General features: G+C 38.2%; 1 protein-coding gene across 1 annotated transcript; it reads left to right on the top strand.

Annotated features, from left to right (window-relative positions):
• The first annotated feature begins 908 nt into the window (after positions 1–908).
• On the top strand, positions 909–9619 carry bco2b (beta-carotene oxygenase 2b). Its single transcript, XM_028464604.1, has 12 exons — positions 909–1142; positions 1223–1421; positions 2674–2885; positions 2950–3065; positions 3135–3237; positions 3385–3513; positions 4235–4395; positions 5229–5396; positions 5851–5988; positions 7406–7588; positions 7667–7777; positions 9249–9619. The coding sequence occupies exons 1-12, from the start codon at positions 1109–1111 to the stop codon at positions 9363–9365; spliced, it is 1671 nt and encodes a 556-aa protein (XP_028320405.1). The 5' UTR covers positions 909–1108; the 3' UTR covers positions 9366–9619.
• Positions 9620–14558: the final 4939 nt, after the last annotated feature.

Here is a 14558-nt window from a genome sequence, read left to right as displayed (position 1 = left end):
TGCGTTCACTGACACCTAGTGACTGGGAGCTTATGTGCTATGCTAATGTTAGCGACATTAAATGTTTTTTTTTGTAAAAAAAAAAAAAAAAACATGATTAAAAAAATTGATTTTGACATATTTAATCACACAGTGAAATATCGCAATATATCACTGAAAACATGTTTTTTTTACACCCTTAACCCGTAGCAGGTACAACATTAGGGTTTATATTTCAGTGAGAGAAAAACACTATGTTTTTGTTGTAAATGATTGGATTGAGTTAAATAAATAAAGTAACTAGTACTAGTCAATAAACTGTTGAAATCAGTTATTTAATCAAAAGTTCTGTTTTTTTTTACATGTTGTAAAATAATAGTTCAATACATGACAACATATTTTCCTCATTAAAGTGAATTATTTACTTATTTAATTATGGATACATTTTATGAACATTATTTTAATCAAACCACATGTTTTTGGTTAGTTTTTATATTTCTGTACATTTGGATCATAGAACATTCACACAGGAGTGAGTTTCCAGCTACATCACGTGTGAAACTCAAGGCCCGGGGGCCAAATCCGGCCCTTTTAAGCATCTATTTCGGTCAGCAGCAGAAATTAAATATGACAGAAAAACATAAATTACAAATGAATTCAGTTGTAGATATCTCAGCCCCTCCAAATACACATGGATACACATTTTTAAAAATTCCTAAAGTTGTATCATATGATGGCACTCATTCTTTAATCTCAAATTGATGAAAAAACCTCTTTTTTTTTTTTCAAAAACCTGCAAAAACATTTCAAAAATTGTGCAAATTAAATAACAAATGTTCATAATATTTTTTAAACGCAGAGCTTTTTTTTTTGCTTTGGGTTTGAGTAAAAGGCAGAAATGTTTCATCTTATTATTTCATTTGATACATTTAGATTAAAGACAGTGGGTCATTTATTTTTAGTTAATAAGTTACTATTGATAGTAAATGATCTTACTGTGACCGTGCTGTTACACAAAGTCTTACATAAGTGTTAAAGAGGGCGTATTGTTCAGACTGAGGAGCAGTATAAAACACAGTGTAGGTCACAGCATCACACGGAGCTCAACGACGTTCCTGAAGACGTTGCCATGGAGACCATCAACCATAAGAAAAGCAACGCAGGTTGAAACATTTTTATCACATCTAAATAACGTACTTTCTACTCTAACATAAATGTGTTAAACCACGTCCTTTTGTTGCAGCGTCTAAAGAATCCAAGTCTCAGAAGAACATCAGTCACTTCACCGACGTGCACGGGTTGCCCTGCATCGAGAAGATCGTGAGCTCCGTGGAAGACAAGCCCGAGCCAATCAGCACCAACATCACCGGTACCATCCCACAATGGATCAATGGAAACTTTCTGAGAAACGGACCGGGCAAATTTGAAATCGGTAACCAGAGGTAAGATCACCGTTTTAGAAGATTTGGTAATGGATCATTGATTAGTTAAAGGGACCCTTCACACTATTCATGAATGTGTTCTAAACCCTCTAAATGTTATTGATTATTAGTAGATCTATGTCTAATAAACACATTATTATGAACCATATTAATTTAATGACCTTTTAAAAACAGGACTACTTCACAGTTTTAGAGCCTGTGTTCCTTCATCTTGAAATCATGTGATTGATGATGTCACACAGTCCCACTGCCTGTAAACATCCATTGTTTTCTATTGGAGTGAAACATTCAGCCTGATTTATAGATTATTTATTAAATTTTTCATTCACAACAAAAACTAGTAAAAGTAAAAATGTCGATGTAAACTTCTTGTTTACAGAAAGAAAATAAAAACAGTCATGACCACAGGGGGTGAGAGCTCCAACTCTGAGGTTTGGTAGTAGACAATGAAGCAGAGAAGAAGAGCTCTCCTAAGGGACCTTTAAACAGTGCACTGACACGCTCTGGTGGCTGAAGTTAAAGAGTAAATAACAATATTAATTCATCAATTTTATATAGCACTTTTTTGGACACTCAAAGTCACTTTACAGAATTAAGACATTATTCTTTCACTCCACACTTCGTGGTGGTAAGCTAGTATTGTAGCCACAGCTGCCCTGGGGCAGACTGACAGAAGTGAGGCTGCCATAGTGAACCATCGGCCCCTCCCACCACCACCAACACTCACTCACACACTACATTCATACTAGGCAATGTGGGTGAAGTGCCTTGCCCAAGGACACAATGACAGATACCACTGCAGTGACTGTCCCCCACTGTGGCCCCTGGAATTCTCAGTGGTCTCCATCATCTACTGACCAGGACCAGACCTGTACCTCTATAAAACTACTAAATGATCTATAAAACTACTAAATAATCTAATAATCAGGCTGAATGTTTCACTCCAATAGAAAACAATGGATGTTTACAGGCAGTGGGGCCTTGTGACATCATCAATCACATGATTTCAAAATGGAGGAACACAGGCTCTAAAATTGTAAAGTAGTTCTGTTTTTAAAAGGCAATTCAATAAATATGGTGCATAATAATGTGTTTATTAGACATAGATCTATTAATAAGGATATTTAAAAGATTTTAGGACAGATTTGTAAAACCAGTGGAGGATCCTTTTAAAGATTTCCTGATCATATATTTAATCGACGTAGAATGTGAGAGAGAACAATTAAACCATGTTTTTCCTCCATTCCCACAGCTTTAATCACTGGTTTGATGGCATGGCTCTGCTGCACCAGTTTAAAATATCCAAAGGGAAGGTGACATACAAAAGTCGCTTCCTGTCCAGTTCCAGCTACCAATCCAACAAGGAGCACAACCGTATAGCAGTGTCTGAGTTTGGAACCGTCACCCTTCCTGATCCCTGTAAAAACTTCTTCCAGCGCTTCCTGTCTCGGTTTGAGTTGCCCAGTGAGTATTTGACACTGTGAGGATTTGAAGCGAGCAGTGTGTGATGATCTTTGTTCCTCTGCAGAGCCCACAGATAACGCCAACGTGAGCTTCGTCACCTACAAAGGTGATTACTACGTCAGCACAGAAACTAATGTCATGCACAAGATCGACCCAGAGACACTGGAGACTAAGAAACAGGTTGGTGTTGGTAGGTGTGGTGTTGTCTCTGTGGGCATGTGGAGGATAACCAGCTGGTGTTTGTGTCAGGTGGACTGGAGCAAGTTCATAGCGGTAAACGGGGCAACGGCCCACCCCCACACGGAGCCCGACGGGACCACCTACAACATGGGGAACTCCTACGGCCCCAAAGGTAGTTAACAATCACCTGTGTCGGACTAACAGAGCAGGTCCATGAGAACACACATCTGAGTGTGTGTGTGTGTGTGTGTGTGTGTGTGTGTGTGTGTGTGTGTGTGTGTGTGTGTGTGTGTGTGTGTGTGTGTGTGTGTGCCAACAGGAGCACATTACAACATCATCCGCGTGCCCCCCACCAAGAAAACCGAAGCTGAGACCTTAGAAGGAGCTACGGTGTTTTGTTCAATTCCCTCGACCGACAAAGGCAAACCTTCTTACTACCACAGCTTTGGTGAGCTTCAATCAATCACTTTGATTGGTTTGATTGATTATTATGAGTATTATGTCTCCAGACAACAACAACAGCAGGTCATTCTGTGTCACTCCAACTCATTTTCAGGACATCCCACACACTTAGATCTAAAAAATTATTGAATTTTTTTTACCAATTGTTCCGTGATTATTCAATAGACACAATAGTGATAAACTAATAGATAATAAATGATAAATTAAGCTACAATGACCTAATGTAAAATATTTTCAATATTCACCAGTAGTGAAATAACCCAATGACTGGGTCCAAAATAAAAAGAAGTCACATAAAGAAAAACATTTATACGAAAATTTAAAACAGATCAGATTTTTTCTTACATTCCCACATACAATGAAAATAGTAAAATAAACAGTATATGTTCATATTTACAGAGCGTGAGTCTAGAACCAATGCATATCTGTGACTAATCATTAGTGATGTGAACAGTCTATGTTCATAGCTCTAAGCTGATCACATTACAGGGAGCTGAGACATATGCTAAGTAGTTTACTGAAGACATTTACTGAAGAATTGCTAAAAATTGCAGAATTTGTCCCAGTTGTGGGACATTTGTAATTTGTACACATGTAATAACCCAGTTTGTGTCCATAACCAACTGGGTTATAATAGTGTCTAAAGTCACGTCCAAACTGCGACTGCAGCTGAATCCATCACGTGACCCGTTCCTACTCCGTTGCAGCCATGTCAGAGAACTACGTGGTGTTCATTGAGCAGCCAATCAAGATGGACCTGTTGAAGATCGCTACAGGAAAGCTGACCAAGAAAAGCATCAGTCAGGGTTTCTCCTGGAATCCAAAAGTCAACACCATATTCCACCTGATTCATAAACAGACTGGAGAGGTAAACGTAATGCCCTCAGCCTCCTTTCACACTGTTACAACAATAACAACAACAACAACAACAACAACAACAACAACAACAACAACAACAACAACAACAACAACAACAACAACAACAACAACAACAAAACTAAAAAAAGCGGATGCTGGCCCGCGTCACACTGCATTAACATTAACATTAGCTAGCATTACCATTAGCTAGCATTAATATTAACATTAGCAGTAGGTAGCATTACCATTAGCCAGCATTAATATTAACATTAACATTAGCATTAGCTAGCATTACCTAGCATTAACATAGCATTAGCATTAACTAGCATTCATTAGCTAGCATTATTATTATTTAATTAACACAAACTAGCATTAGAGTTAGCCTAGCATTATCTAGCATTAACATAGCATTAGCATTATCTTAGCAATAGCAATAACCTAGCAATAGCATTAGCCGAGCACTAACAACAATATAACATTAGCATTAGCCTAGCAATGGGAATGGGGAGTGGCGGCCTAGTGGTTAAGGAAGTGTGGGATGTTGAGCAAATGCAGAAAACAATATGTGTAAAATACATATATGACAATAAATAAAAGTGAAATCCCCTCATTAATTAGTAGCATTAACTTAGCATTAGCTAATAACACAGCAATAGCTTAACATTAGCAATAAGATTGTAAAAAGTTGAAATGGGTTGCAGGTAGTAGCTGAACATGTTAAAGGTTGAATGGTTTGAAGAATGGCTCCTGATGAAAGACTTCAAAGTTGAAAAAGCTGAAAATGAAATTTAAAATGCCTCCTGCATCCTCACTAATCAACAATCAATTATCTTTCTTTTCCAGGTCAACGCAATCAAATATGTGGCCAAACCGCTGTCGACCTTCCACCAGATCAACGCCTATGAGGAGAATGGTTTCCTGGTTCTAGACATGTGTGCTTCAGACGACGGACAGGCCATCACCAATTACAACGTCCAGAACCTGCGCAAGTCTGGAGAAGCTCTGGATGAGGTCTGAGTCACACTAAAATACGTTTATTGGTGTGTTGGTCGATGCTGACGCTAACGGCTGACTCTTACAACTGACTTTAACGACTGACGCTAACGGCTGACGCTAACGGCTAATGCTAATGACTGATGTTAACGACAGATGTTAACGACTGACGCAAACGGCTGACACTAACGGCTAATGCTAACGACTGATGTTAACGACTGACGTTAACGACTGACGCTAACGGCTAATGCTAACGACTGATGTTAACGACTGACGTTAACGGCTGACGCTAACGACTGACTTTAACGGCTGACGCTAATGGGTGACACTAACGGCTGACGCTAACGGCTGTCACAAACGGCTGATGCTAACGGCCAACGCTAACCGCTGATGCTAACGGCCAACGCTAACCGCTGATGCCAATGGCCAACGCTAACGGCTGATGCTATAAAACCACTGTTCTTTCGTGCAGGTGTATAACACCCTGTGCAGAGTTTTCCCGCGGCGTTTTGTCCTTCCTCTCCACGTGGACAAAAACACTTCCTATAATCAGAACCTGATCCATGGTTTAGACTCCACAGCTACAGCCGTCAGGATAGGAAAGAACAAGGTATTTACCAGGGAATACACACACACACACACACACACACACACACACACACACGCACACCAGAGTTTGGGTCAATTACATTTTCCGTTTACAATTACCTCCTCAATTATCCATGTTCAATTACTATTCAATGACAATTACAGTGACCAGCATTTTTTCCCAATTACAATTAAAATTACAATTATTTTTCCTTCTGAAAGTTAGTTACAATATCTCTCTCAATTTGTAACTCAGAAACACAATTTTAACACCATAATGTTAGTGTCTAATCTACAATTCTAAGTAAATTGTAGAGGTTGCACTCTGACAATGTATATATATATATATATATATATATATATATATATATATATATATATATATATATATACATATATATATTATATAACATTTCTAGTTTTACACCATTTAAAGATCAAAATGTTCTGCTCCTTAGTGACAATGATAATATCTAATTGGTAAAATGTTTACTCTCTTACTTTTAATGAAATTTAAGGTTTTTGCAAATTTTGCTGCTTTTGCAGTCCTTATGCTGCATTCACACTGCATGTGTCACAGGCATGTTAGAGTGTAACAGCTGCTGCTCATGAACCTTGAGGAAAAACTGCTGTTAATGTTTTAATTCTGCAGCTACAGCCATAATTTATAGTTTAAAATGTTTCTACAATCTTCCTGTTTCTTATAAGTTTACTTTTAGTGGAAATGCTTAGCATTTATTCCAGATGTTTATGGGCGGCTTTACCTGCTTCTGCCTTCCTTCAAGCAATCATCATGAGGAACCTGGTTAGAATCTTGCAAAGACACAATGTCTGTAACTTTAACTTTAAATAACTGTTTATTAAATCCTCATTTAATGCTGTTCATTCTCTGTGAATACTGCCTTCAAATATCTTCTGCTAATGTGTACAAACAATAAACACATACAGCCAAAGGAGTTGGCAACTGTTTTTTGCATTCCCACTTGCATTCCCAATTACATTCTCAATTACTAAGGTTAAATTACAATTAATCACAATTACTAATTACTAATAAAAAAGCCTAATAAATGTAACCTTCCTCTTGTGTTAGCCTTCCATCTCTAATGCTAACAGGTCAGCTTGACCCATGTCATAAATCAGCTGTAAAATACACTAATAAATATTATCTATCATCTAATTAGTTTATCATCTATTGATTACCTTGTTAGGATTCATAATCAATCAGTATATTGTTAATAATATTTATGGTGGGGACGGATGAGCCTTTTTTCTGTCACTGTACCCATAGATTTATATATATTTTAATGATAAAATGTACTCTAACATGATTCACCAATTTTGTATTTAATTAAAATTGTAATTGACATTTTTTTTTAATATAATTTCCATGCCAATTACAATTACAAAGTCAATTATCTGAATGCTGAACAATCCACCAGGTGTTCTGCACCCATGAGGACCTCCATGGGGAGGAGCTTCACCAGTACGGAGGTCTGGAGTTCCCTCAGATCAACTACGGTAAATACAACACACACCGATACCGATACTTCTACGGCTGTGGGTTCAGACATCTGGTTGGAGATGCTCTGATCAAGATGGACCTCCAAGGGAAGCACATGAAGGTACGGTCCAGACTTAGAGGAGGTTTTAGTGGTCAAATGAACAGTGCCATTCCTACTGTTTACCTGTTTCTGTCCCAGGTGTGGAAACAACCTGGTCTGTATCCATCTGAACCCGTTTTCGTGCCCTCCCCCCATGCTACAGAGGAGGATGATGGGGTCGTGATGTCTGTCGTCATCACTCCAGATGAGGTGAATCTGATTGGCTGTTTGTACATCAGAAAGTGGGTTATGTTTAAACTCTGAGTTTGTTGGGCAGGGGCATCGGACGGAGGGGTGGGGTGGCGGGGGTAAAAGGGAGTCTGTTTATATATGAACGAAAATGCATTTAAATTATTTTTTAGATGATTCATATGTGAATGTAAAGGGCCCTGTGTGAAAAAAAGCTGGTTGTTAATTACAGTTTATCACTAAACACAATGATTCATGCTGCATCAGGACCACAGCAAACACCCCTTTAAAACAGTGAGAATGGTACGACCCACATGTGATGTGGATGTGATGAGGAGCAGGAGATAGACAGCAGCAGGAAACCATGTCTTTGTTCAAGAAAGGAAAACCAGGAAATAAAGGAGAGGGACAGAAGGTGGAATAAAGGAAATGACTCAGTTCTTCAGCTGTAAAACACGCACATCTTTTTAGGCAATATATTATTTTAATTGAAATAAACTACATGCACTCTCACATTTAAATACTGGAACATTCCTTTTGCGCGTCAAATCTTAATGGAAACAAAATTATTTTAAACAATTATTTTGAAGACTAAATGTTGCTGCCACCAAGTCTTAAGAAGGTAGTTAAAGTGATTCTAATTATTCTATATATATATGCCTGTATACTGTATATATATTACCCCCCCCCCTTTTATTGTAGCAAACACAATATTCAATAAATAATTATAAAATACAAGCAATGGATATGAAGTCATTAGGTTCTAACACTTTTCTGCAACCTTGGGATCAGGACCCCATGTGGGGTCAGCCTGGAGTTAAAATGGGGTCGCCTAAAATGTCTAGTAATTGGTTAAAAAAAAATGTTTTCAATTAGTATTTTTCAAATACACATCACACACAATAAATATCAAATAACTGTTCAGAGGTGGCAAAAAACTACAATTATTTCAACCAAAAAAATAAAAAACACAACTGTATCCTATACTTTCTCAAATATAAATCTCGTTCAAATAAAATGCAGTATAAAAATATCTAAGGTGGTGCACTTGTCACTTTGTCACTAATCCTGACTACTCTGTATTTCTAACACACGTTAATAAATATGATCAAACACTAAATCTAGAAAAAAAAATGTCTCTGGGATTGTTGGACATTTGTGATATTCAAAATGGGTTCACGACCCAAAAAAGGTTGGGAACCTTTGGGTTAATGTGAAGAAAAACAAAGCTTGTTGCCATGATAGCTCATGTTATCTTTGCTCCATTGATGATGGCTTTTTATGCACTCTTCGTGCTCGTGAGTAACGCAAGGTTTACATACTTGAGTTGATTGATCCACTTCATAGCAGCTGTAATAGAAACAGATACTCAGAGCTTGTTGAACCTCCTTCCTGGAATACCCCCATGGTGTTGAAGATTAAAGTTTACGTTTAATGCTTTGACCTGATAATAACCTAGTGAAACGTAACGTAATAAATGTTTGATTCTCAGGACAAGAGCACCTTCCTCCTGGTGTTAAACGCCCAGACGTTTGAAGAGCTGGGCAGGGCGGAGGTTCCTGTCAATATTCCGTATGGATTCCATGGAACATTCCATGCCACGGCATAGCCACAGCTCTCCATACATCCGTCTACCCCCACATGGTTTCAAAGTCTGTCATGTTTCTGAAACACTGACGTCGTGTAAGAAACTTTTATAAGAAACCTTTTTACATACTCGTCTGGTGGAATTCCTGTACAGGGGTGTCAAACTCATTTTAGTTCAGGGACCAAATACGGACCAGTTTGATCTCAAGTGGGCCAAAGATTTTAGGTGGGAAAAAAGAACAGTTTTAACATCATTGTTCTCTAGTTTTTAATATCAATCCAATCCACTTTAAAAATTAATGATTAGGAATCCATGTACCCTTCGTTCTTTAGTTATTCCATTTTAAAACCAAATCAAAATAACAAATAAACAGTGTGGTTATTTTGTTTTACTGATAAATACAGAGAAATCAAAAACCAGATAAGCAGCGTTTTTTTTCTGTTTTAATGTTAAATCTTCTGTTTGTGTGATATTTGGATATTTACAGGAAAACTATGGACGAGAGCTTCATGTTTTAATCTCACCACACAGAGGGGACACACACCTCTGGATCCTTTAATCACATATCATGTGCATGCTTTACGTAACATACATTTAAAAAAAAATATTTATGTATTTATAACGTTTGAATTCACCAGTTCATCAGTAATGTGACTTATTGCTTCTTTTTTGTCCGGGAGTAAAAGTCCGCCCCCCTGTGTGTCCTCTCTGTGTGGTGAGATTAAAAACAGAAAAACGCTGCTTATCTGTTTTATTTTATTTCTCTGTATTTCTGTTTTTGGTTTTAAGTCAGTAAAAGAAAATAACCACACTGTTTATTTGTTATTTTGATTTGGTTTTTAAAGGGAATAACCAAAGAACAATTAGTACATGTGTTATTTTGTAACACATTTTAGAGAACATTTATGGAACTGTTTGTGAGAAATTGTGGCAAAATTCAATCAATCAATCAATCAATCTTTTATTTGTATAGCGCCAAATCATAACCAATGGTATCTCAAGACACTTTACAGTAGAGCAGTCTTAAGGATGGACTCTTCATTTTATGGATACACACATATGCATATATACGTATATACACATACATATGTATCCCACACCCAACATGAATTCATCATGGCGGCAAGGAAAACCTTCTGTTAAGCAGCAGGAACCTTGTGTGGATCCCATTCCTATGATGAACAGCCATCCACGTTATGCTGTGTTGGGTGTGTGCAGAGGAAAGGGTGGAGACAGAGTTGTTGAGAAAATTGAGAGTTAATTCCATAATTTGCAATTAAAAATGACTGCATTCATGTGATATAAACAAAGGACAAATGCAAACCCCTAAGAACATTGTGGAGTTTTCATTAAATTGGTGAATGTGAGACATCTACAACTGTTTTATTTGGTAATAATTTACACAATAATTCACGTTTTTTCTGTCATTTTTACTTTCTTGAGCGGGCCGAAATGGATGCTCTAAAGGGCCAGATTTGGCCCCCGGGCCTTGCGTTTGACACACGTGCAGGTGTTTGGTGTTTTTCTATTTGCATGGCTGAAATAAAAAGTGTTAAAATGGTAGATACAGCGTATACCACACAAGAAGCACGTTTTAGCACTAACGATATACATGTGTAACACTTTACTGCCTTGCCTAAAAAACTAATAATAAAGTAGATTAAAAAACTCACTAAAATGTGTACAGTAGTTTTTTCTGTCGATGCCATTTCAGAATATTAGTAAAATGTTTTAAAAAAAAGCCTATTTCTTAAGTAATTCTGCTAATAGACTCACAGGTCTGCTTGAGTACGGCAAGCCGTTTTAACATTTATTAAGTAGCGATAATTATATGTAATTTATTTTGACATGTTGTCATTTTAAGTCCACATATCCATAATGTTATTTTGACTAGATGCATTTCTAACTAGAACTGCAAGCAGTTCTGAAAGGGGGCCAAGCCTAGAAGTACGTCACAAAGTCAACGTCATTTTTATAGCAAGCTAGAAAAATTTACTCAGTAATTATTCATGCATATTTGCAGCCAAAAATGTCTTTTATCAACTTTAGATCAGGTCCAACTGAAGACTGTATGTGCCAAGTTTTATGCTGATTATGTTTATTGTAACATGTGAAAAAGGAATTACAGATATCTGTATTTAGGTTATTGCTCGTTAAAATGTAATTACAATATGTGAAAATATATTTGTCACAAGTCAAAATTGAATTCCAGATATCGACATCTAAATGTAAGTCCTACTAGTGAAAACTAAAATTGCAACTATTAAGATCTACTTATTAAATGTTAAAAAGCCATAACCTGAGATCATAATAAAGAGTAAAAACACTGGTTACATTATGTAAATGGAATGTAACGTACGTATTGTCATGGCAAATTTGCGGTTGACCTCATTTGGAGACATGATTTATTGCTCTGGTTGAATGATGGAGTCCAGTCGAAAGATGATGATTTTATAAAAAAAAAGGTTTATTATAAAACTAAATAAAAAGGAGTACAAAGATGGACAAAAATTAGTGACCGCCCCGGCTGGACGTCCGATGATCGAGTGGCCCACAGTTCTAACTCATCACGTATATTCCCCTGTAAACCTGTAGTCTAAGGTTTCGACGCGCAGCAGTGTTTTGCCCACACCAGCCCAGGGAAACAGCGAATAAGTAACTTTCTGGCCTGTCGTCCACAATTTATGTTCGGGGGGAACGTCCATGCCCCAGATCGCGTCGTGTGGATCGAAACCCAAAGGAGTGTGAGACTCGCGTTTACGTCGAGTCTCACACTCGACGTAATTTAGCAAACGGTAGTTGAGCATAGTCAAAAACCGTTTGCTAAATTAAACGTGTCATTAGTCCCAGGTGTATGAACGTGGGCACATGTGTGCGAATTATGTGCGGTGTCGCATTCAGGACCCAGGGTATTATTGCAATTGTGACCGGGAATCTGGCCGAGTTTACGAGTTCCGTTTCTGGCAAAACAGAAGGGAAAAAGTGTGGATCTTTTGTAATCTACGTACATAGTGGAAGACGTGTCATCGCGTAGTGTAGCCAGTTTTTTTACTGGCTGTTTAGAACAACGGTTGGGGTCCCCCATGCCGAAGTTAGACTAAGACAAATAACAAAAGGAGTCGGAAGCATCCATTGGTATCGCGGTTAAGCGGGGGGGTGTTGACGACACAGGCATGTAAGAGCAAACATAACAGTTGGATAGGCTTCTACTTTTAGCTTGATAGTGCGCGTATCGGTACCAGGTGTTTGTGAAAAACGGATGAGTAACATTGGTCGCAGCTAAAGTGTCGTGCAGGGCGATGTCGTCTATCCAACGTTTATTTCTGCTAGCATTAGTAACCCTGTAAAAGGAAACATTCACATCAGGAACAACACTTGCATTCATTGGTTCAAGCCCAGTGTCCTCGATTGCCCCCTTGGAGGCCAGGAGCCAGAGGAGTACTGTAATTGTGGACAGGACCATCACGTCAATCGATGACCAGCTTTAATCACAGCGAGAAAGGCGTGCGATCGGTATTTCTCCCACGATGTCCTCAAGGTTGGATTTCAAACGCTTCAACAGACCGTATGCCTCGTAAGAAAGGTCAGCCGGTGACCCCCCGAGGTCTTTTCCTTTTTCCTTTCGTTTGCAACTTTCAAAGCAAACAAAAGCTCATCAAAGCACTGCTCCCGAAAAGAAGAAACTGCTCCCGAAGGCGCACCTCCTTACTGCGGTTCCTCGATCAGTGGTGATGTTGGTCCTTCCTCCGTTGGACCAGTCGCCTCAAGATCAGGGTCGGCTGGTGTTGGCACCTTCCTGCAGTGTGATGCGTGAATCCACGTGGCTCGCTCTGCGACCTTCACAGCCGTGTGTGTCGTCAGTTGAACCTGAAAAGGGCCGATCCACCTTCGGTCGGTCCACCCTTTTCGTCTCGGGTTGTAGATGATCACGAAGTCATTAGGCCGAATATCGTGTAGATGATTGGTTGTTGTCTGAGGAAGGGTAGTCTCCACACACCTGGCAACCTCTCTTGGGATCGGTTGGTACCTGAACAGAAGAAAAGAGGGGGGGAAAAAAAAAAAACGAAACAAAACAATAAAATAAAATAAAATAAAATGAAATGAAATGAAATGAAATGAAATGAAATGAAATGAAGTAAAATGAAATAAAATTTTTTAAAAAGTTTAAAGAGTAGGGGTGTTAGGGTTAGTTAACTAACTACTGTATATGAATAGTTAGTATGGCCTGTTGCTCAGTTATAGCTTCCAGGAAGGCAGAGACAGGTCAGAGGTCAGGATCTGAGAGCTTTTCAGATCCTAAAAGGTACTGCTGCACAATCACACAATGGTTAGGTGTGGGTTAGTGAGCTTTTAGCCATGCTAGCTCAATGTTATCTGTAGCCCATTCACACGTGAGTGGGAAAATATGAGGCTGAAAGAAAAGCAGGAAGTATTAATTTGATTCTCCTTTCCTGGAGCAAGGAGAAGCATAGCTGGAGTTGCAGTGATTCTCAAACTGTGGTACGTCTACTACCAGTGGTACGCTGATACCTGGTGAGAAGCAACAATTTGAGAACCACTGTTTACAAGGACATGCAAGTCGGACGGAGAAGTGTGGAGTGTGACTACATGTCTTCTCAAGATGAATACATACAATTGGGAAACATGGAGATGTCAGAAAGCTAAATAAGTTTAACCAAATAAATAATAAACTTTATTTATTTATTTAAATTGTTTGTTTTATTTTTCTTTGCTATCTCTTATTTATGAAGGAGAAATCTTATTCTATCCTTTATTTATTCTGAATAATGTTAACACTCCACACCTAATAAAATAACCTAATTATTTTATAGAGCTGAATTTGTCAGTTCATTTATTTCATTATTTTCCCTCATAATTATTATTTGAGATGTAATTTACTTAATTTTGAAGGTAAATTGGTGGCAAAAGTGTCTCCTATTCTGTGTCTGAACCAGAGTTAAGCAAGATTATTGGCCCTTTAAGGTTAGACAGAATTAAAGTTAAGTTGAGTCGAACAATCATATTGTCTTTTGCTCTCTGTGTTTATCCCATTCGTAGGAGTGACGAGCCCTAGCACGGTTTGGAGAGCTTCGTTAACTGCTCGGAAGTTACTTAACTTTAAACTATCTCTTACATCACTCAATTATCAAGAATTTCAGGAGGACCCTTTTTAAACCTCAGGCGACCCAGATTGGGCCACCAACCCAATGTTAA

The sequence above is a fragment of the Gouania willdenowi genome, chromosome 13 (genome assembly GCF_900634775.1).
Source record: "Gouania willdenowi chromosome 13, fGouWil2.1, whole genome shotgun sequence".
Classification (NCBI taxonomy): Eukaryota; Metazoa; Chordata; class Actinopteri; order Blenniiformes; family Gobiesocidae; genus Gouania; species Gouania willdenowi.
This window is presented reverse-complemented; position numbering and strand designations above follow the sequence as displayed.

Coding starts and splice junctions, on each gene's coding strand:
- bco2b (XM_028464604.1), top strand. CDS start 1,109: ATGGAGACCATCAACCATAAGAAAAGCAACGCAG. Junction 1,422..2,673: donor TTTGAAATCGGTAACCAGAG/GTAAGATCACCG, acceptor CCATTCCCACAG/CTTTAATCACTGGTTTGATG. Junction 3,238..3,384: donor GAACTCCTACGGCCCCAAAG/GTAGTTAACAAT, acceptor GTGTGCCAACAG/GAGCACATTACAACATCATC.